Source organism: Seriola lalandi, unplaced genomic scaffold (genome assembly GCF_002814215.2).
Source record: "Seriola lalandi dorsalis isolate HSWRI2012SDOR001 ecotype SW California unplaced genomic scaffold, Sedor1 jcf7180002054949, whole genome shotgun sequence".
Taxonomy (NCBI): domain Eukaryota; kingdom Metazoa; phylum Chordata; class Actinopteri; order Carangiformes; family Carangidae; genus Seriola; species Seriola lalandi.
In genome coordinates, this window is record NW_019525500.1 from 2,176,572 (window position 1) to 2,200,186 (window position 23,615).

The window sequence follows — 23,615 nt, forward strand, 5'->3', positions numbered from 1 at the left end:
CAACATTTACTTTTTAACTCTCATATCGCCCAAACTGCTGTAAAGTGAAAGACAACCAGGCCATCAAAGTGTTGTAAACAGATGAAACATCTTTTTTACTGCAGGGGGAATCACTTTGCATCACTTAATTAGCCATGCAGTGTAGTGAAGGTTGGTGCAATCAGGTAATCACAGAGAGGCTGAGGAGGATGCTCCTCATCTAATGCGATTGTCAGTTGAGGGTTGTAAAGGGCTGATGGCAGTCACTCTCTCTTAGACGGCTAAAAATGGTGACGGAGGAGATGACCGGAAACATGAAACGACTTGACTGTCATGACATGAGTGAGGACTGTGTGCGGATGGGCTGAGTGCCAGTCAGAGGGAGGTGGAGAGATACTCAGCATTGATGAAGTGAAAGGTGGATGCTATATAATGCAGGGAGATGCAAGCAGTGGATCAACAGCCAGTCCACTTGTGCTGCAGCCTCCTAAAGAGAAGAGTCAAAGTCAGCCGGGGAAGATAAACGGACAGAAGAACAGCTCAGGACAGAGGAGCTGCGGTGGTTTCTGAAAGCAAACAAACCAACAACCAACAAAGAGACAAACCTCTGTATAGACACTCAGGTATCCAGTATGCGGGCTCTGGTGTTTCTGCCTCTGCTCCTGTGTGCAGTGGTGTGTGTCGACCAGGTGAGAGCAGAGGTGAAGGCAGTGAAGCTGTGCGGTCGAGAGTTCCTGAGGGCTGTCGTCTACACCTGCGGAGGCTCCCGTTGGAGGAGATTCCTCACTGAGTCAGACATGGACGGTGAGACAGCTTCTCCTCTTTTATTCTGATAAATAGAAGAGTCAATAATATTTTCTTTTTTGTTTTTTAATTATAACCATTTTTCTCCTTGGTTCAGGGTTAGTCTTATGACAAATGGGTACAAATGAGTGGATTTTTCTTTTTCTGTTTCAGTGTAGATTTATCCTTAAACTCAGTCCTGTTGTGCGGTAGATGCACTGCACGCCACACTGTTACCTACACACTATGAAGTTTATTACTGTGTTTTCTACTCTTTTCTCAGGGTTTCTCTGAGATCTCAATGAGAAAAAAAAAATTTGTTCAACATATGGTTTCCCTTTGAGTAGACTGAAGTTTGTTGAAAATGGTTTTATTCCACACTATGACAGTGTCACATATATATTCTGTATCGGCTTGTGTTGTCTCCTCTTTTGAGATACTGTATATTAGGAGACATAATTGGCATGTTCTTAAACCTGTTAAACTTGTTCAATTGAATTTAAAGCGGTTCTGCAGTTTTGAACATTGTTTGACCACAATAGACATAAATAAAGTATGTATCTATCTATCTGTCTATCAAACAGTTAGTTAGTTAGTTTTTTAAATGACCCACCCCTGAGCTGCAACTTGTCAAAGGGTTTAAATAACAAATGGCAAGTTTAGTAAAGATTAGAAGAAACCTTAGATATTGTGTGATGGTTCTACCAGTGTTTTGCAAAAAATCAGTTAAAGTTAAAAGTGAATCTTGCAGTTTGCATCCACCTTTCGTGGAATAATACTCCTTTTCTATTTGACATTATCTCTCAGATCAAAATCTGAACTCACTAGGCTGCTGAGTCCGTCTGCTAGAGTACCATTCTTTGCATGTGACATCTTATTCCTCAGCCTGAAACATAAGCAGCTGTCAGAATAAAGAGGATTCATGTGTCTGAAAGTTACTGACTGGCAGCTTTCCAGACTGCCTTGGCTTTCTTTAGTGCATGTACCGTATGCTGTGTACTATTAATTCAAAAGCTGCAGTGGGTGTGCAGGCAGACAGGTGCCTCAGCACCAAGACGCAGTGTCTGCTGTTTGGAATTATTATGCCAGAGGCCACATATCATGATTAAATGCTGGAGCAGTCTCTTCCCTGGGCAGCCACTCTCTCACTGTCTCACACACACACACACACACACACACAAACCCAGTTAGCCTATCATGGCGGGTTGATTAGAAAGAGCAGAGTGACACTGTAGAAGACAAATAGCACTGAGTTAATCTGTACAGTCATTTAGAGTTTCCTTATTTAATGAGAACATGGACATAAATTACAAAAGACTGATCTGAAAACAGTTGTCCATCCATTATTCGTGGAAACAACTGATAAAAAAAGTAATGAAAAACTAATACTTAATGATGATTAATTTTACTATAGAATTATTTCATTATACGTCTTCCAGGTATAGGGATGCATTCAGTGCCAGTCATATTACATGTTACATGTTTTGTTTTTCCACATTTGCCAACAGGGGAACAGAACAGCTTGGAGAGCCTCAGCAGCAGCAGCCCGGGCTCTGAGCTCACCAGACGAGACATTAACAACATGCTGACCACCGTGTGCTGCCAGGTGGGCTGCAGGAAGAGCGACCTCACCTTCCTCTGCTGAGGATGACCCCCCCTCTCTCTTTCTCTCTCATTCTCCACGTGACCAAACTGACTGTTTTCTCCCATCTTGCCTTACTAGAAACCAAATCTGAATCGCAACGCTGATGTTTTTAAAACAATGTGATCACTGTATTGTATGTGCAATAATGCTCATATCCACAACTGCTGTTTTTCTAATTGCTTTTGATATTTTTGTGGGTTTTGATTTATTACCTTAACTTGTGAGGACTGTAGACATGAATGTGGACCACTTGAGCATCTGAGAACATGTTTCTGAAAACCTGAGCTGGAAGACGTGTGCAACCATAAATATGTATATATTTATGGTGTAAATGAATCTATGAGAATTAAGAAACAAAGATAAGTTGATGTAAATGCACTCAGGGATGGTATTCAAAGGAGTAGGACTGTATCACTCCCCACTCAGATTCAGCCCGGGCTTGTGTCCCGTATGTAGTGAGTCTCCACAAGGTTGCAGTTTTTGTAAAATTTCCATCAGTGCTTCGATGTATTTATAGGAAACATCAGCTGTATTCTATCATTTTGCTATTTTTGTCAAATAAATGTTCTTGCACAGGACTGGCACTCTGTGAGGTGTGACATCTTTTTGACATTACAGTCTTGAACACTGGGCACTACTTTATCAAACCTAGTGTTACTAAGATTCTTATTAAAAAAAGAAAAAAAGAAAAAAGGGCATCATGGTGGCCTCAGGCTCTGGTTCCCAACCTGAGGGTAGGGAACTCGTGGTGCCAGAGGAATCAGTCAACAACAGCAGGTGTTGAGATATTTCAGTCTGGACCAAGGTGGTGGACTGACTGACTGACATTATCATCCCTACACCTAGCTGCTAATGTGGTTAAAAAAAAAAAAAAGAATATCCAGTTGTACTTTTTTTGTATGTACTGAGTAGAAAGACTAAATAACACGGAATTACAGAATATAAAGGAAACTGCAGGACACGGGCATCCATTTAGAACTTTTATTGGTTTTGGAAAGAAGCAAACTAAGTTTCTCAGTTCATCTTAGCATTGTTATGTACTGTACAAACAGCTTGCACATGTGTTTGAGGTTAACGGTACAGAACCAAAAAGCATTCTGGCTTATAGCACACATAAACACACTCCCTGCTCTCCTCTCAACATTAATACAGGTAACTGACACTCAGCACAACACGTCATTTCAGTACTATCTATCATCATAGATGCCCCACCTTTTACTGCATGCCTGCATGCAATAATGAATTACTGCAGGACAAATTCACCACGGAGATGAAGATCTGGAAAATATGAGTTTTGATCCATTGTTTATTTTATCAGGAGATACAAAGAATAATCAAGCAACCAGCAGACTGAGTTTTGTTTTGCCTTTCAAGCAGAAAGACCTGTAAGCTGTAGTGTAGTGGTAATTTAAAACAGATGCATGGTGGGGGATGTGTATGGTGGGCGTCTGTAGATAATGCTGTAGTGACTGTTGCACTGATAGCCTCAAGATTCACCCAAAAGGTAACAACTTTCTCTCAGGCACGTTGATTCCGCCAGTCAAATAGATGAAAGACTGACATGACTGAAAGAAAATGTTACCTCACTAATGTATTACCAGGAGCTAAATGGCACCAATCATCATCACCTCACTTTAACAAAATGCAACCTCAGTGTTCTCTTGTACTGGGTCTGCACACAAAAAAATCTGAAAATCTGGTCAAGAACAAGATTCTTATTTTAACTGCATGACCCAGATCTGATTTTTATCAGTGGCCAAATAACCACATATATTTAAAAACTGTCCAATCAAAAGTACTACATCATTGAATAGGACTATTGATATGAGATAAACAGGTCTCTTGTCCTAAATCCAGACTACGATGCTTCTACGACAGCTCTGAAAGGACTACGATTGGTTGCATTTAGCAGAATGCCGACATACAGTACAGTACAGAGATCTTCAGCTACACTTCACACACACTTTTTGTTCTTCATGTTGAGTGTCAGAGCATTCAGGAAGTTCAACATCATCAGCACAGTGTTTTTTTTTTCACATTAAACAATATAATATTTTTTCATTTTTATCCGTTTTAAAAATATTCAGCTTATTCTCCTTAACAGAGGACTGACTGACATAAAATACAAAACAAAACAAAACAGAAAGAAGCATTTTGGTCGACTTAACCTCGCTCCACAACCTCATTCAACTCTTGTCATCTCACAGAGACCATTACGATTATGCAAAATAAAGCCATGGATTCGAGTGGGCTGGATGATCGGGGATGTGCTCATGATATAATAGGGGAGTTTAGGTATCACTGAGGTGAATGGAAACAGGTACGAGGCAGGTGAGAAGCTTCACTGATGACACATGGTCAAAGCTGAGGTGATAACTGCGTAGGTAGATGTGGGAACTGAGAAGATTTGATTTATCACCATGAGGTTTGATTTAAAAAAAAAAAAAAAAAAAAAAAAGACAAGCTGGTCCCAGTAAACAAATCCTGTTCCAGTAGTGGCACAATAGTCACCAAACTTCGTTACTGCTGCTCAGGAAAACTGATTTGTTTTTGTCGTTATTGTCTTGTTGTTATTTAAGGGAACAGTTCAGCATTTTGGGAAATAAGTGTTTTCTTTCTTGTCAAGAATTAGACGAGAAGATGGACATCAATCTTATGTCTGACTGTTAAATATTAAGCTATGCTTAGCTTAGCATAAAGACCGAAAGCAGGGGGAAACAGTTTGACTCTGTCCAACAGTTAGCAAGACTTAAGACTCAGCTAACACCTCTGCGAGTCTGTACTTGGTCTTGGTATGCTAACGTCAGCATGCTAACATGCTCGCAATGACAAAGCCAACAAGCTGATATGTAGCAAGTATTGCCTAATAATAAAAATATTCATTTGGTGTGTTAACATGTTAATTTTTGTTAATCAGGTCTAAGTAAGGTACAGTCATTAGTTTTGGAGTAGTTGAAATGTTGACGTGCTAGCGCTATAGGAGAAGTTAAGGGAGCACCAAACTTATTTCAATTCATCAATCCATCCAATAATTGTTGTTATTTCAGTCTGGACCAAGATAGTGGATGAACTGACCACCATTACTATCAAGGTTAAAAAGCTACGTTACATTGCCACTTGTTTTTAAACTTGGTTCTTTGTACATTTTAAACAATGAAAACATACTGTGTTACTAAGTGAGTGTTAAAGGTGCCGGTGGGTGGAACGTATGGACAGAGTTAACTGTTCCCTCCCCGTTTCCAGTCTTTATGCTAAGCTAAGCTAACCATCGCTAGGCTCCAGCTTCCTATTTAACAAAGGCATGAGAGCGGTATTGATCTTCTTATCCAGCTCTCAGCAAAAATGTTAATAAGCATATTTCCCAAAATATTAAATTGATTCTTTACAGCGTGGACCTTGCCCATGGTATAGCTACCTCTACATTAACACTGCTTTCACAAAGCATTACACAGCATCCAGGAAGATATTTATCTTTTTCTTTAAATTACCCCCACACCCATATATAGCTCAAATCTTCTGTTGCACTTGAGTTAAAAAATTATATCTGAAATAAATTCAAAAATTATACCTTATACTGTACACAGGTTACCCAACTACACAGATAACAAAAAAGAAGAGAGAGAATTCAAATATTTATACCTTTAAGGGTTCTGAGTTGTGTGATACCATTCAAATTCTATTCATATACAGACTCACATGTTTTATACAACAAATCATCGTCATCAATAAATAAAAATAGAATGCTGTCATGTACTCTGGAGTCTAACACTGCTGTCCTGGGAACAACAGAAAGGCTATCTGACAATACAAGGAAAACACCAAACGCCCTTTAAGATATATATTATTAATTTAAAATGACACTTTGTACACTTCTTTTGTTCTGACGGGAAAAAACATATTTTTCTTATTTTGCAACCAGTACATTGATTTATCATTGCAGCTGCCTAACTTGCTGAAAACCTCTCCATGTGTGTATATTCCAGAGAAATAAAATAACAGTTTGATTGACTGATCAGTGCATTTATATTAAAAAGGATGTGATCCAAAGTCATGTGACCCTGTAGTACCAGTAGGCGATGCGTGAAAAACTTTTTGTTTTTTGTTGTTTCTTGCTCTTGTGTTTCGATTGCTCATAAGCACCGGCAAGAAACACCATCTTTCGTCGAATTGCTTGTGACAACATGTGTCAAACTGCATCAGTAAATGCATTCGATTGCTGGCCAAAGCCACACAAATGGCCGCTGTCAGTGCAAGTCAGTGAGAACAGCTGTCTCTGGCTTTGAGCCCAGATCCTAACAGAAGGATTATTTATGAAGCTGCGATTTTCTTATGTGCTAATGAAGGTGTATAACTTGCAATGTATTTTCCTGGGCCCTGCTTCAGTTCTACTTACTCTAACTTTGGATGTGTCAGAGCTAGAGGTGTATGTCTGACCACAAAGATCTTACTTAAAGGTATTTTTACTGCCGGAATATTCTGGACCGGGAACAGCAAACCTCATCCCTCATCTTTCTGTCCATGTCTTCGGTCAGGCAGCTGCAGTGAAACTTTTAAAAACACCACCAAACATTGACCAGAGGAGGATGAAGACAGAGGCACAGACTTTAGAGGAGGGGAGAACCCAGGTGTCTAACTGCAGCAATACAGATGTTATGAAATGAATACAAATACAATAATTACATGACCTAAAACAGTTCCACGATGCTATATGCAAGTTATACAATACTGCTGGGTAGGCTGCGGACCTGTTGTGTGGGTTCGGAAAAGGTCCATGGAGAGTCTGTCTGGTGTCGGTCTGTCCTCTGTCCTCGGTGTCAACCTCAGTCCTCTGCTATTGTTTTGTTCAACAGTGCTCAGTAGCATGGGTTAGTTGTCGGCCAGGTATTTTCCTGCAAAATGCCAATGAAATGTTTAGGTTATGTTTCAGTCCATTTATGGTTCTGTTATAGATCTATTGCAGGGGATAGAGGAGGGAGAGATGTGAGCAGGTCAGCTGCAGCAGCAGCTGTGAAACACAGCTGAAGGAGGCAATTAAGGTACTTTTAAACCTTAAGCACCTGATTGCCCCAATTTGTGTCAAATTTTTTTTCTTGTTGGAGTTACAACCCAATCAAATCAGAAAAAGACACTCCATATAACTGCATAACTTGCCTGACAATCATTCTGTTTTTAGGTTTGCTTCAGTACCAATGTAATCCAGTGATAGGTGCCTGTATATCCATGGACACACTACCAACAGGAACTGCTAACAGCTTCTGTTTAATTTTAATGGTGCCAGTTAGCAAAATGTAAACAAATATAAAAATATAATATAAAAAAACATCTATTTTAAACTTCAGAGATAGTTACTACAGTAGTAGTTTGCATTACAAAAAACAATAGGTAATTTCATACAGTGGTTTACTGATTTCCAATAAGATCACCACATCAAAAATTAGGACTCCTATCCTAATTAGTATGTATGGTCTACTTTAAGAAAAAGTATATTATGCCTTGACCAACACATTATCAGTATAATAGAGAATGATAAACAGACTTTCAAGAATAAATTAATAAAAACTAATTTCCAAATAACAACAAAACAAAAAAATGAACATGTATTCCTTTTTACTTATGTTAGTATTTTACACTAAATGAGGATGATTATACTTTTACATACCTTAATATCATATGAGAAAATCAAATAACTCCCCATGTTAAAACACCAGTTTAGGTTTGATGTACGGTTATACTTGCTCAAAGCGACAGTGATAGATAACATTTTGGGTTGGAAAACACCGTCTTTTATTGAAATGCTAAACTGACCTGCGGCAAACCTCTTCTTGATGAGAGAGAAGCGGTATCCTGGCCCAGCTAGTTCAATGTCACAGCCCGACAGGGTGCTGCCCTCACTGGTGAACTGCACCGCCAGTGGAGCTGGTTTACTGGGACCCTCTGTTAGCTGGAAGCGTGCTAACAACGACCCCACGCCTGAGGGAAGAGGGCGAATTTAGAAAGAAGTCAGCAAGGTACAAGGAAAGATTTTAGGATGTTTCATAGACAGTGATGTGAGGACAAGACCCAGATGGAAAACTCAAATATAGACACTTTTGGAAAGTATTTTGAACAGACAGCAGAATGATAGGTTGTTTTCAAAAATTATAAATACAGGTTGCAGCTGTAGATGACAACAGATGTTGCTATATTTAACTTTTGAGTGCAGGAACAGGCTGTTGTATCAAAGCCTGTTCAATATCAAAATGTTTACGTGGTACAGATTTCAAAGAAGCACTGAATGAGATTCATTTGAAAAGAAAATTACCCATGACCAGAGGGTCACTTTTTGTAAGAGGACATTAAAACGATAAAAGATGCCATACAATGAGATACCATTCAAAGAGAATAATATTGCGAATCATCCAAATCCAAAGGAAGGAGGGTTAATCTGATCATGTTTGACAGAAAATGAAATAATCTTGTTTACTGTCCTTTCCCTGGACATCAGGTAAGCCCTGAAGGCTGACTGCCAGGTACTAAGTGAAATTAAAGAACTTCATGTTGTGTTTCTCAAGTCTGGTGCACAAATCAAACTATTCTTTATCATTTGAAAATATGTGTAAATATTTCACTGTAGATGATATCATGAACACTAGTTTATCTTAAGAGAATAAGCTCTGGAGACATTCAACACATTAAAACCACAGTGCAGTAAGACGTCGTACTGAAAACAGTCACAAAATCAGGTTTGCTGAAATAACTGTAATACCATTTGTAGACAGACGGGGGCGTTGTTTACTTCAGGAAGAGCTGACAACTGTCTGCGGCCCTGTCCTTTCCTGAGGGATATCATGTGCTTCACTTTTTTTTCCTGTAGCCTGCTTAGCTGCATCCATGGCTCCAGGTGCAAGTTGTAGTTCAGCGGTTAACACTGGCAAGCTCGACAGGTCTACAGAAACTCTGCCACAACTTGAGGAAAATCTGAACACTGTTTAGGCTTTTATTAAACCACAGCTGAAGGAGGCAATTAAGGGACTTTTAAACCCTAAGCACCTGATTGCCCCATTTTGTGACAAAAATTATCCTGGTTTTATTCTATTCTCATCTTAAGGATCTCTTTCAATCCCCTAGCTATTATCTGTGGTTATCCCTTTTTCTGTTTTTCAGCACAAAGGAAAATTTCACCTGGGTCTGATTTTATGAATATAAAACTGAAAGTATGAGTTGCTCTACACTCAAGCCAGAAGCCTTTCCAACAACCAGAATTACTATACTGTATGTAATAATATCATCATAGCGTACCTCCGTTTTCAGATTTCTGTGAGATATCAGGAATCTTCCAAAGGATTCTTTGCTGCTCTGCATTCCTGTCAGGATTAAAACAGAAAACAAGTGAAGAAGATCCCCAAAACATGTTCCACATTTAAAACTGAAAGGTTTATCAGTGCATGAGAATTCCCTGAAAACACAGCCTATTTACAACATCAGCCCATTTAGTTTACTGCCAATATATTACATAATAAGAAGTCTAGACAATGTCTAGACTGTACCATGCAGCTGGAGGTAAGACAGCCTGTAGTTTCGAAACCCCTCCGTCGACGGGGACGAGGAACTGGACGTTGTTAAGGGCCATCGCCGTTGACATGGCCTCCCCGTTGTATTTGTAGTCTATCCTCAGGTCAGTGCTGGTGGGCTCACACCTCCAGCTCACTGCCAGGTTCAGTGGAGTGGACTGGAGGCCCTGCACCGATACCTGCACACAGATAGACCGATGCACACACAACGTATTTTTGTTTTATCCTAAGGTTTAGGGATTCCAGCATAATGTCATGTTGGTCCTATAGCTCATTTAAGCATCTCCAAAAAAAAAAAAAAAACACATTCAGCAGATAATAGCTGCAGTTGGTGTTTTGTAAAATGAGCTTTACAGTGAAACAGTGGAAGATGGGGGGTTGTAAATACATCAGTGTTCATCTCGTCAAAGCTGCTGTGTATCTCTCATCTTACTGATATAAAGTTATGACTCTGGAGGGCTGGGTTTACCTGATACTTGAGCATGTCCACGTTGTAGTATGTTGCCTGTGGCTTCTGCTCTGCCACCTTCTTTAAGTGGGATATCAGGTTTGGCATGTTCACCCAGAAGTCCTTGGCATCAGCCTTGGCTTGTGTGGTGGTGTCACTGGTGAGGAAGCAATGTAGAAAAGCAAAATCAAAACAAAGATATTTTATCTGACCCTGGTCATGTACTAATCTGGTGAATGTGCTATGGTGTAAAAGTAGAGTGCAGTTCTTAGCAGCATTTCAAAGTCAAAGCAATATTTGACAGGTATTTTAATGTGAACAATGAGCCACTAGAGGTCAGGCTTTACACTCATGTCACGACAGCTGTGCGGGGTTCAGGAATATCTAAATTTGAATAACTTCATAATTTCAATTCATAAATAATCATATGATGATGCTATAAACTTTTAATGCCTCAGAGTGGTGATTTTTGGTTAGCTATTATTTTCGTATTTTACAACAGGTGCAAAAATGAGTCAGAAAAGGGTGATAAACAAAAGCTGACCTCTGTTCAAGGTAGTTGGTCTGAACTCAGATGACCTCAAAATGACTCAACAAGCAGCCTGCATTAGAGCCTGAAATGATCTCACTGATCTTTACTCATCATTGCTTAACTCTTTCATATGGGATCGTGAATGTTTTATGAGCCATTTATCAGATGCTTTTACCAGTTTACAGAAATATGTGAATCATCAATGACATCTAGAGCTTTTTTCATTTTTAATAGGTTTAAGACTCTGAAATAGACTTTTTTAAACATTCACACATTTTTACATTTGCCAACCTTTGATTATTTTTTTTCTTCTTGCTGATATATACAGTTTTTGAGAGATCTCTATGTGAAAGACAATTTCAGTTTTCACTGTTTAAGAAATGTTATATTATTCAAGTCTGCTCTGCCAATATTGAATATAATTGGTGGAAAACAGGATTTGTTGTGTGATTGTTTATGATGATGAAATATATTATGAAAAATACACTGAATTGGAAACAAACATATTTGAAAAGGTCTGCACTTACTAATATCTACATTCTTTCAAACATAATAAGAGGATGACTTATGTAACAGGATCCTGGTGCAAAGTCGTTTTGAATATATGATGTTACATTAAGTGACATTAATATTATAATTATAATGCACAGTAAGTACGAACATTTGATTTGATTTTAATGAGGTTTAGTTAAATTAGGACACTCATAAAAAAATTATGGGCACTTTCAAGTTAGACATTAAGCATTCAGACTTGAATTATGTGAGTTAGGAAGATGCAGTCAGAGTCAAAGTATAATCCCAAAATAAATCACTTCTTCACTGAGACACTGCCTCCAGTAAAAACTGTATTTATTATTATTCTCCGTCTGAGAGTGAGGTGGTGAGTTCACAGCGGTGTCATTACCAGCAGAGGAGCTGGGGGTTAGGCAGCACATGCTCCAGTCGGCTGTAGTTGGTTATGCTGAAGGTTAGCACGGCGGGGGACGGGTTATTGGCAAAGTGCCGCGTGATTCCCGCCGGAAACGACAAAACCATCTCACCTATGATCTTCACAACACACCTGAGAGGAAGAGGAGGAGAACACGGTCAGAGAGAGAGAGGGGAGGGGGGAGAAAGAGAAAAACAGTGCTCAAATGTATTTTGTCGAAAAGTCATGATTTGTTTCTCATATTGTCATTTCTTTAAAAAAAAAGTTTGTGTCCGTTGAGCCTGGATCACAGCCTTCATGCATTCAGTGTTTTATAAATCATGACTCACACAACATAAACGAAATTAAAAAGCAATGGCATTATCACACACTGTGTAAAATCAATAAGTTAATGTCAGACAGTGATGTCTGCCTGACATTACGCTACATTAGCTCTTTATTTATTAGGTACACTTAAACCTAATGCAGTCTAATACAACAGTCATGAAGGTTTTTGTTCATCATAAGAGAATTATGCTCGAAAAGAGAAGTTACAGTTTTTGACAAATAGATAAATAAATCCCAAGATATAAGAACATCAGGTATTTTTCATGTCCTTATATAAGGACATCTAAAATATCTACGAACCCTTCAAGTATTTATATACTGCTTATAAATGCTAAATAGGGGGTTAAGTAATTAAGCATTATCCTTTACGTATTGCTGTATTAACTGAATAAAGACACTGCTCACATCATGCACAGACAAAAAATATTAATGAATGAAAAAAAAAAAGTGTCAGTCTGTATGAAAGTGAGCCGTTTGTTAATTTACTTGCTGGGGTCGGCTCCTTTAAAGAAGGCGTTGACTGTCTCTGTGAACGCAGCGGCCACTGGAAGAGTGTCCTGAGCCCCCATGGTGAGAGGACTGGGCCCTCTGGAGCAACCTGGAGGGAACACACCCACACACACACACACCCACACACACCCACACACACACACCCATACACACACATGCAGGTAAGTAGACTGATGCTTTTCTGTTTTTTATGGCCAAAGTCAAGGCCACATCATCAAAAAAATTGTTTACACTCAAAGCCCCAACCTGAGTTTCACATCAGTCAGATTAAAACAATATTAGCATAAAACACAAGCGATCAATAGAGTTAGAATAGATATTCTACATGCTCTAATTGCTACATCGGGACTCTACACTCTTCCTAACCAACAGTGTGTGGATGAAATGAGAAACAAAACATGATGTACAAACTGTTGTGATGGGAAACGAAACTTTAAAACTATTTGAACTGACAGCATTAATGTTAGTAGGGTAGTATGAAAACAGCAGGTTATGTTTGCAGAAGATACCCATTTCTCTCTGCTCTTTGACTGTGAAACTGTAGAACTTAACAAAATTATTTCAAAAATCTCCCTCAAATTTTTTCTTAAGTTTTGATACACTGGCGTCCACTTTTAATTAAATAGCCACATGTTGATGAGAGAGGAAAGACACAGAGAAAGACTGAGAGATATGTGCATGCTTATTCCAGACATGCTGTTAACACTGAATTATTCAGACAAGATCACAGAGGATCAGAGAGCCCAAAGATCAAACCGAAAACCAAACGACCAAAAAAAAAAAAAAAAAAAGGAACGGAAAGTAAAGTGGCGACAAAGAGATTAGTAAAGTACACGAAGAACGATGATTCTTAAGGGAATGGAAGGCGGTCAGTGCTGAAGAAATTAGAATGAATAATGTCAGGAAGAGAAGGTAGAGTATGACAACACTACACTGATAACCGCATATGAGGGGGCTCAGCCAGGTGTTAGCATGGCGTGGGTTAGGGTGATGGAGGAACTGCAAAGGAGGAATAGGAGAAGGAGGAAGGGAGGAGGAAGGGAGGAAAGAAGGGGCAGGGCAGGGCAGGGCAGGGGGCAAAGCTTGCACAGATGAGCCTCTAAAGAGTGTGTGCGCACACTACCCTGGTGCAGAGAAACTTACCTTCAAAGGTTAAATAAAACTTCCCTCTGTCAAACCATACAAGGGATGGCTGGTCATTCTCTGTGTGGGGTTGAGGGGTGGAGGAAGTAGGGAGGAGGGATGAGGAGAGAAGGACGAGGAGGAGGAGGAGGAGGGAGGGAGGGAGGGAGTGGGAAGAGGGATGAAAGGGAGGAGAGTGGGTGAGGGGGGGGGGAGAGAAGGACAGTAGCGTGAGTCTCACATGGCAGGTCTATCACACGTCACAGTGAGGTGAAACGTGAAGGTGGAGGCCGGGGACAAAGAAGGGACAGAGGGCCGAGACGCTGCCAGGACAGGACATGTGACAACATGGGTGAAAAAGGATGTTTCTTGGAGGGGTTTTTTGTGCGTGTTTGCGTGCGTGAGGAAAGGCAGGACTCAGGTGGAGTGAGGGCCAGGTGTGTGGTGCTGGATGTTTTTGCAGTGGTGCGGCTTAATGTGCAAGATGTGCAGTGCAGCAGGGAGGAAGTTGAGGCTGTAGAGTGTGAGAAGCGCTGCCAGAAGAGACAGTCTGGTCAGTCTGTCAGCTTCAGGGGCAACAGTCAATGTTTTTCTCCAGAATGCAACAGAAGAAAACGGTAATTTTACACCAGTTGATGCTCCAGTTAGCACTACTTTCTTCATCAGTGGCAGATTGCTCAAATATGTACATCTTTCTTATGCTTTTCCCTCAGTGCCTTACTGTGCTCATATTTTCCCCCAGGCTCCTACTTTTCAGATTATGAAACAGATGCCTTGTACGAAGACACGCTGCAGGGGGCAGCCATGAGACCACAGAGCAGGGAGAAGGAGGGTCTGTGGTGCGCCACAGAGATCCTGTGTCCCATTTTTAGGGCCTGGATCCTCAAAAGGACACAGACTATGGAGGTGGAATCGTTCAGAGGACCTGGAAGCCAGGCTGAACCTATGCCTCCACCTTAAATGACACAGTGTAGCTTCACAGACAACAGTATTATCTAGTGCAGATTATCAGTGGCGTTGTATATGCTGGCAGATAAAAAAACAAGAAACTGCAGGAGAGAAATACAAAGATATGCTTTCAGGTCATTTGGAAACAGTGTCTCCACTACAAAGTTTGTCTGCCAGACAGCTGGGGCAGGTTCAAAAATGTTTTCTTATGTTATGTATTTATGCAAAAAACAACACTTGGCCGATTAATCAGTACTGTATTTAAATTCTGAAATATCAACATTAGTATCAGAATAAATAATTCAGTAATGTTTGGGCTATACCTCAAACGGCTGACAAAATGTAAATACCAGTGGTAAACTCGGGCAAGTTCCCGGGTTTAAGGTGCACTCTCACTTCAATACACGATAGACAGCGGCACAAAGTGATCCAAGTGCGGCGTTATGGTAGAATAGTGGTGATTATTTGGGACACATAACATGTTGCTGCAATGTTCCTAGTTTGATTCCACTAAGGGAACTTTTGTTGCATGTTGTGACACGAGTCAATAAAGGCTGGGTGCCAGTGGATTACAGGATACCGGAGGCCTCGAAGGATGCATTGGTTGTGTCTTCTAACTTTGGGCAACCAAAGGCCACATGTTCTCATGCCTGTCTGATCATTAAACACTGAAGACTTTGAAATCATCACAGCAGAGCAGGGTAGGCTTCTTCTAGTCCACACTATAGTTTTGTTGTGGGGTCCCGTCATGTTGCTGCGTGAGTGTCGGGTGATGGAACAATGACAGCAATAAAGCTTCATGAAGAGAACAAAAGGTCAGGCGTTTAGATGGGGACGTCAGGGTTTAGGTTTGTATTTTTCTATGGCTGTAGAGTGCGTGAGTGACAGGTGTGAAAGGTGGGCGTCAGGGGTCGAGCATGGGAGTAGACAGACACTTTACGGCCAGTGGAGATCGGTTGAACTTGAGGCTGTGTTGTGCTACTCCAGCGGTACAGAAGAGGATGGCATGAATACCAAACAGCTGCTGCCTTCCTAATTCGGCCTAATTCTCATGCCAGACTTCAAACGACTCTGTAAGCAGCATCTCTGATCTGACAGTATGCGTGAGAGTGTGTGTTTGACTCTGTGTGTGTGTGTGTGTGAGTGAGAGAGAGAGAGAAATAAAGACAGACAATATGGATCTCAAGGGCCCACAGATAAGGAGCTCTTCAGACACGCTCATTGAACACACAGCACACAAACACTCAAATACACACTTGTGGTGCAGACTCAGAGTGGAGGTATCTGGGAGTGACTGCACCGCACGCACACAATACGTGTCATCAAGAGAAGAGACAGGAGGTTGCCATGGTGACATGGCAAGACAGCGACTGGTGCACAGTCATAAAACAGAGAGAAAAGTCTCACGAGTGGGCAGATGGGCAAAGGGGAAGGCACTTTAAAACTTTTTGGAAAAAATGTTATGCAATAGATGGAGTTTTTTGTGTCACCACAGCTTTCATTTTTTTGGCAGATTTTGTCTGAGGGTAACAAGTGGAGTGGGAATGATTAAGATGCAATAGGAGAGAGAGAGAGAGAGAGGGAGAGAGAGAGAGAGAGAAAGGCTATCATATCTATTAAATGCTTGGGAAATGTGTGGGATGGTATGAATTGTCAAGAGAAAAAAATGAAAAATGACAATTTCACTGAAAAATGCTGCCACTTTTAAAAAGAAAAAAAATGAAGGTGTGGTATTGTCCCTATATCTTTCAGTAAAACCTGAAGTAGACTCGTCAAATTGGTAGGTGTTAGGGCAATGACTCAAAGGTCTTTTTATACATCTCATAATTTGAGGTATATTTTTAAAAAGACTGACAATATAATAAAAAAAAAGTCCTTTTCTCAATGTCCCAACACCTACGCTTTTTGACTGACATTAATTGAGAAAGCACAAAAACACTCAGTGATGGCCTTTACCCTTCTATGTCAAGTGCACTCTGGGTAAAGAGCATCCAACGGATTGAAACTGACAAAGGAACACACTCTCCCAACCCCCTTCCCCAACCCGTCCCCGTTCCACTCTCTGAGGGGATCTTTACTATACCTGCAAATGAATCAAAGTGTCTCTCAAAGGTGGGCAGTTTGTCTACATAAGCATCGTCTTCTGACAAGCCAAAGGACAAATAAAGAGACAAACAAACGGCAAAACAAAACAGAAAAAAATCAAACCAATGAAAAATTACTGCTAAAAATTAAAATCACTGCACACAAAAAAATGTAAAAAAAACAGAAACTGAATCATCTTAAATATAACTGAATGGAAAATCAAATGATAAAACTCAAAAAGCACAGAAAGTGGAAAAGTTCTTAATTAAAACTGTCTCTATTATTTTTATATTACTGTCAAGTGCATCAGCATTTTGCTCTATTGACAAAGGTATTATGAATAAATAGTGTATGAATTATGGACTGTAATAGACACTTCAGTAAAATCACCATGAATATATTAATTTCTGATGTTACAGTCAGGATCAAGTGAAGCTATCTATTTTATTTGTCCGTGCAATCTGTTTAAAAAAGCAACCTCCAACCTGGGACTATATTCTGTTTTTATGTAACTGCTGCTGCCTCCAGAGTGTGCATTTTTTTAATCTATGACTCAGCCATGTTACAGTCAACTGAGATTTGTTATTATCCACTCCCAGCTCTGCACTGCATGGTCCTTCATCACTGACATCACTGAGTATAAATTGTTGTTGTGTCATTAAGTCATTAAAGGAAGGTTTGCCGGGAACGCTTGCGCATTAAAAGTAACACCCTGCTTCATATTCTCACCTCCCACCGTGTGTGTGAATCCGAATTAGTGCGTTAACCGAAACCAAACACAATATTTATGCGCAGTTTAATAACCAATTGTATCAAAAAGATCTTTAGATCTAATTATTTCTTATTTCAAATGAATAGAAATCAATATACATAATGATTGTAGTCATTTTTACATATTTGTTGTCATCTTTCTCCAGATAGTAACAACTTAAACGAACAGATTTTAATCATCTACGATAATAAGATGCCACAAAAAAGTGATCCTGGCACTGAATTCATCATTTAGTGGATCATCACTGCTAGGAAACTGTCAGCATTTCCAGAAAGATTAAAATAAATAAATAAAAAAATGAATAAATAAATACAAACTGCATTACTCATTCCACACAAACTATGAGCACAAGGAAGGACAGGGCCGGTGCATAAAATCAATAACAAACTTTTAATATCAGACACGAACAGTTAAATTCAGCTGCCTCTGCTAGTCTCTGTGACCACAGATGACAGTTCAGTAATGGTTGATGAGGCACACACCTGACACAGACACGGAGAGCTCTTTGCCGACGGTGGGAGTGGTGGCGGCACTCAGCGAGTTGGTGGAGGAGATGGAGGAGGTGCTCTCGGCCCGTGCCAAAGGGGCGATGGGAGGGGGGCTGGCAGAGTGGACCGGCGGGCTGAACGGGCGATTCTGAAAAGATGAGGGAGAGTTGAATGCTGTTATGTTTCATACCATTGCTGACTATGTTATGTTTAACCATCATGAATTATTTGGAATAATCAGGTTAAGCACGGATTGTGATAAACTCATTTATGTCTCTCAAGATTCCTGCCTGAGTCACAGGCCGGACAAGCCACGACTGAACCCCCTGATTAGTACCAGAAAAATAATCGCAGCGACAATGACATGAGAAAAATAACCAAAGCAACAATTTCAAATGGGGATGAAATCATGACATAAAAAAACAGCAGATCTTACAACATCTCCTACAGTGGGTTTCCCAGGAGGAAGTTTGGGCCGTGAAGGGGGACGAGGTGGGGGTGGTGGTGGGGTGGGGGTGACTGATGAAGGAGTGGCAGGTCGCACCGGAGAGGAGGAACCTGCAGAGAAGAGCAGGAACACGTAGAGCCTCAATGAAATCACTCGAGTTCAGTTTGGAACACCGCTACAGAGTACAAATACAGTCTACACAGGATAGACGGACCACTGTATCCACATTGATTATTTACACTTTTTATTATGTTTCAGGACACACATGCCCTTAAGTACAGTGTCAGTAAAGAATACAAGTGTTACTTTCACTTAAACAGACTTAAATTACTGTTTCACATAAAGACCCAGAGTAAGTGCTCACATAAGAGTATTGTGTCACTTGAAATTGAAATTATTTTTTCACCTCAATGGACCATTGTCATTTTCCACCATGCACACTTCTATAGAGGATTATTTTAGCTGCCTTCCCATGGGTATCTGTCACCACTGACTGTTGAGGATTTTCCTAAAGCTGCCACCAGACTAAATTCTTTCTAAAAAAGCACTGCCTTGTTTCAGTCTGTGCTCAGCTATTAGTCACACACTTTGTTTTGTGAACTACTGGCCTCTTTAATCATTAATTTATATCATTTATTAATTCAATCGTTATTTTCCCTTGTACTGAGACTACAGTTTTATTATATGTTTTAGTCTTCATCTCATAAAAAAAGACTAATGTCTTCCACATCATGGGCAGTTGAAATGTTCCCTTAAAGGATCAGGTCCATCAACAAAGTGATACCGGCTACAGAACTATTAGAGAATTAAAAAAACTTCCACTGTATCTGCAATAAAAATGAAAATGTTCAACCCAGGTCAAGTCTGACCTTTAACTATGTCAGTCAGAACAAAAAACTCTGCTAGCATAACACAATCCTGCAGCAGAATGGTATTGTTCATCCAACCAGGCCAAAACCTGACCTCTTTTCTGAGGGACAAAAACGCAGAATCATGGTTCAGTTTGTGCAAGTTTAACAACAGAGATGGTGCAATCAGCTGAAAGAAAATGGAGGCGGTACAACGTTGGCAATGAAACCTTTTTTCGATTCCTATCAAAACAGTCTCAACTTCTCTCCTTACTCATATGGATGTTATTGATATCACTATTCACCTGACTGATATAATAACCAGAAAAGTGTCTGTTTGCATAGTTCCATTTGTGTGTGTGGCAATCAGTCACTGTCCTCTCAACACGGTTGTTACATCTACAGGCGACACAGTCTTTCTTTTTCCAAAAATCCATGCTCTAAAAAACCTGTCCTCCATAAATCATATTCCAGATAGAATCACTATGTACTCACCGCTATTCGTGCCACCAGCTCCAGATGTGGGACCTGGTGACGACACCACTGCCCGGTATGTGGGGGGAGGAGGTGGGGGAGGTGTAGTCCGGCTCCCCTGGCTGGCATCTTTGGGCGAGCTGACAGTTTCACCTATGTCCTCTTTGGGTTGGGTGGCGTCTGTGTTCTTGGGCTGCTCCTCTTGAGACAGGACAAGGGGTGGTGGGACGGAGCGTGTTGCAGACTCCTCAGAAGGGGGAGTCACTGCTGGAGGGGTGCTAGCTTTAGGAACAGAGGCCGGTGGGGAGCTGGCAGGTGGGTCGACAGGAGGAGGAGAGGAAGCGGGGGGAGATGCAAGCTCCTTTGGTGGTGCAGAGGGTGGAGAGGTGGCGAGCATGGGAGGATTCCGGTCCTCAGGCGTTGGAGGACCTGAAGGGACAGCAGCAGGTACAGCAGGTTCCTCTGAGGGAGGCGGGGAGGTTGGTAGAGGGGGAACAGGGTCGTGTTTTGGGGGAGTGGAGGCAGGGAGAGGTGGTGCAGGGTCCTCTGGAGGAAGTGGTGATGTGGGTAAGGGAGGGGCAGGAGATTCAGGAGGAGGTGGGGAGGCTGGTAATGGAGGTGCTGGTTCCTCTGGAGGAGGCGGTGAGGAGGGAAGTGGAGGTGCAGGGTCCTTTGGTAGAGGTGGCCGATTAGAAGATTCTTCACTGAAGCAGACCCACGTGTCGGCTGTATCCTCGCCAGGAGGGGGAGACTGCTCCGGTCCAAAAATGTTGTCCAAGTCTGCTATCGAGGGCTTCCTGCCATCTGCTTCTGTTGACGCATCTGAAACACAGATAACAAGTGACCAATCAGAGGTTTACAGTAAGTTTACACAGAGAGATAAAAAATCACAGACAGACAGGCATGTAGACAGACAGAGAAAGTTAGAGACAGAAAGTTGAGGATAAAAAAGCTGCTGATATCAAATGTAAAAGTTGGTGTGGTATAACGGGAGACAGAAACAGATAAAGAAGACTTCTAACCGGCGTCATCTGGAGAGGGAGGGCCACTCGTCGGGGGAGAGGTTGGGACATTCTTGGGTGGAAGTGGAGGTGGAGCTGCAAAGACATCATAAGTGCAACAATGAATAGTCCTGTCAGTTATAACAGGTAACTCCTAGATTAATGCCTAATAAACATCCGCAATTGTTTATTTAGCACTGTGTGTAGAAAGGGAATGGTCAGTTATGTCACTGAAGAATTTTCACATCACTGCAACTTATGGTGGGCTGCATGACATTGACAGAAACAAAAGATTAAAAAAAAGAGGATTATATATGATTATAGATGAACTTCGAACAACACAGAAAATCTTTTAACAAAAGCTGAATGTTTAGATCCAAACATGACAGGAATTATCTCCACCTGCCAAACACAACCATGAAAACTCGAGGAGAAGGGGTCATCCCACAAACCATCCACCATGCAACAAGGTATATTCAGTCACCACCATGCCCAATGCAAGGAGGAGGCAGCGTGGAAGGAGTGGTTGGTGCAGTATAGGAGCCTCCCATTTAAAACTACAAACCAACACCGCATCATTTGATTGTGAAATGGCAGATGAAATGAAACATCTCACAGGTGTCTGTTTATGAAGAGGAGGTGAGTGTTATCGTCTGATTGCGTCAGTTTGAAGGTCTGGATGATGAAGGGGTTCATGAGGTGAGCTGATGGGTCTGTACAGTCATTCCAGGGAGAAGAGGAAGTGCGGCACAAGATGCAGGGATTTATAGAAAACTTACTTCCTGTTGGGAAGGACCTCGTCAAAGAGGATTCTGGCTCTGACAGAGGAGTACCCCACGCATCCGACTCAGACAGAACAACTACGTTTAGGAGGGGACAGAACAGGCCAAGTCAGGGGCATTTGCACCAAAACACTTAATGTTTTCTCACTGTTTAGGGCTTGAAAAATGAATAGATTTAAAAAGGGAGAAGAGCAAAGATCAATACGTCAATAAAAATCTTTATACGACAGAAAAATGATTTCCAAGGTCAGTGGCAAACTACAGAGCCAGAATGTGTTGTAACATTAGGACACCTCATTAGTTTTCTCTTGCTAACACGAATGTTAGTGCTAATGTGATAGTGGACTGCAGGATTCAGCTCAAAATGTGAACAGCTGAAGATGTGGTTACAACCTAGTCCACTCAAACTGATCCGGGTTACTTTCATGTAGGTATGGTTTATTGCAGGATTATTGATTTAGACTGTAGTTTTAGCTAGGTGGACCTAATAAACTTAAAATCAAATATAAAATTACAGACAGACAGACAGATAGACAGACAGACAGATAGAGAGATAGATAGATACTTTATCTATTTATAAATTCATATACCATGATGAAAACATATTATTAATATCATACAACCCTACTCTTTCTTATTCAGGGATTTAGACATGCTGCCTATATCCTGTGAAGACAGACCCATAATGAGAAAGGAACTAAAACATTAACAGTTGCCAGACGCAGAGCTGTTCTGTTGGTCTGAATGAATGGATGTATAAAGGGAATTTGTGTCGAGTTGATGTTAGTTATGCCTAACATGGCAGTTACGTAACAGTTAAGAGCTCTCCTACAGCCTGCATCACTAAATCCTACTGGACTGGATGAGAGTGGGGATGCAACAGAATCTGCATATTAACAAGCTGCAGTGTGCACATGAGCATGACCTGTGAGTGCCAATTTCAACTTTGACCTCAGCAAAGACAGATGGATTGAATCCACAACTGCACATTGAGCCTGAGGGAAGAACAATGATGTTAGAGAAATAGGTGAGAGGGAGGGGGAGGGAGAGAGAGAGAGAGAGAGAACGACAGAGAGAGGGAATCTGCTATGACAGCCAAGCAGGGCTTTACTGGCAGCCTTAGAGAGACAATAAGTGTGTGTTCCAAAAGCCTTTTTATTGTGTTGCGAACACAAAAACAATGCTAGTAAAAGCCGTCAACACAAACTTATTCTACTAACCAATACAGACCAAGACGCATAGAGACACGGACACAAAGTGACAAAGACTCAGGAGGAGTGCTACCTTCAGCTTTCTGTTCTCCAAAGGCTGTTTCCAAAGGAGGCCCAAATAAGGCTGTGGTGTCTTCAGGGACTGGTGTTTGTTGACTGCTTCGAAAGAGGAAGGACAGAAGAAGAAGTTTTCACAGTAGGTCACTTTAAGGAACAGTACATACTGTCTCATCTCAGTTCACCTTGCGGCAGGTCACAAAAAATTTCCCACATTTTATAATTTTTACAATATTTATCACAATTACAATCAATCTTCAATAGCTATTAAGATATGTTAAATATACAGAGTGCACTGTGCTCAATTCAACCACAGTGATGTAAAGGGAAAGAGGGTGAGCATATGAAGAGCTACTGCACACAGATATCAAAACACTACCACAGGACAATGATATAAATTTAATCTGAAACATTGAACGTGTATAATATTTTAGTTTGTGTTTTGCGATATAATGGAGGTTTCTGGCAGTGGCAAGCAACAGGAAACATAGATAATGATCGATTGTTGTGGAGAGAGAATATCCACACCTGACTTTGTTGCATGTGTACCGTGGCTCTTATACTAATTACGCTGGACAGACAACAAACACCCAATATTACAAACACAGACAGACGAGCACACTAAAATCTAGCATTCAATCAAACCACAAAAAACCATATAACATGACTTAAGACCC

At 40.9% G+C, this 23,615-nt stretch overlaps 2 protein-coding genes and 1 long non-coding RNA gene across 11 annotated transcripts in view; 2 read left to right on the forward strand and 1 right to left on the reverse strand.

Moving 5' to 3' along the window:
• The first annotated feature begins 370 nt into the window (after positions 1-370).
• Positions 371-2,985, forward strand: insl5a (insulin-like 5a). The gene is made up of 2 exons (XM_023394611.2): positions 371-783; positions 2,271-2,985. The coding sequence occupies exons 1-2, from the start codon at positions 612-614 to the stop codon at positions 2,405-2,407; spliced, it is 309 nt and encodes a 102-aa protein (XP_023250379.1). The 5' UTR covers positions 371-611; the 3' UTR covers positions 2,408-2,985.
• A 389-nt stretch (positions 2,986-3,374) lies between these two features.
• The window catches only part of sgip1a (SH3GL interacting endocytic adaptor 1a), a 59,344-nt gene continuing 39,103 nt past the window's right edge, over positions 3,375-23,615 (reverse strand). For 3 of the 9 annotated variants that reach the window (XM_087170508.1, XM_087170506.1, XM_087170504.1), the window contains 14 exons: positions 22,955-23,037; positions 21,668-21,748; positions 20,910-20,984; positions 19,909-20,709; positions 18,554-18,675; positions 18,112-18,265; positions 13,846-13,905; positions 12,679-12,790; positions 11,842-11,997; positions 10,427-10,562; positions 9,934-10,136; positions 9,686-9,750; positions 8,213-8,377; positions 3,375-7,296 (listed from right to left, as the gene is read on the reverse strand). In XM_087170508.1, the coding sequence (XP_087026634.1) occupies positions 7,274-7,296; positions 8,213-8,377; positions 9,686-9,750; positions 9,934-10,136; positions 10,427-10,562; positions 11,842-11,997; positions 12,679-12,790; positions 13,846-13,905; positions 18,112-18,265; positions 18,554-18,675; positions 19,909-20,709; positions 20,910-20,984; positions 21,668-21,748; positions 22,955-23,037 (2,236 nt within the window). In that variant the 3' untranslated portion in view covers positions 3,375-7,273. Of the gene's footprint in view, positions 7,297-8,212; positions 8,378-9,685; positions 9,751-9,933; positions 10,137-10,426; positions 10,563-11,841; positions 11,998-12,678; positions 12,791-13,845; positions 13,906-18,111; positions 18,266-18,553; positions 18,676-19,908; positions 20,710-20,909; positions 20,985-21,667; positions 21,749-22,954; positions 23,041-23,615 lie in introns of all 9 variants that reach the window. The other 6 variants (XM_087170507.1, XM_087170505.1, XM_087170503.1 and 3 more) reach the window with 4 other exon arrangements.
• Positions 20,897-23,615, forward strand: part of LOC147817503 (uncharacterized) — a 6,636-nt gene continuing 3,917 nt past the window's right edge. The window contains exon 1 of the long non-coding RNA XR_015436321.1: positions 20,897-21,035. This is a non-coding gene — a long non-coding RNA (uncharacterized LOC147817503). The remainder of the gene's footprint in view (positions 21,036-23,615) is intronic.

Bases quoted from the DNA above. Each gene is read 5' to 3' on its own strand.
- insl5a (XM_023394611.2), top strand. From the start codon at position 612: ATGCGGGCTCTGGTGTTTCTGCCTCTGCTCCTGTGTGCAGTGGTGTGT. The intron at 784-2,270 runs GTGAGACAGCTT...ATTTGCCAACAG, and splicing joins CACTGAGTCAGACATGGACG to GGGAACAGAACAGCTTGGAG.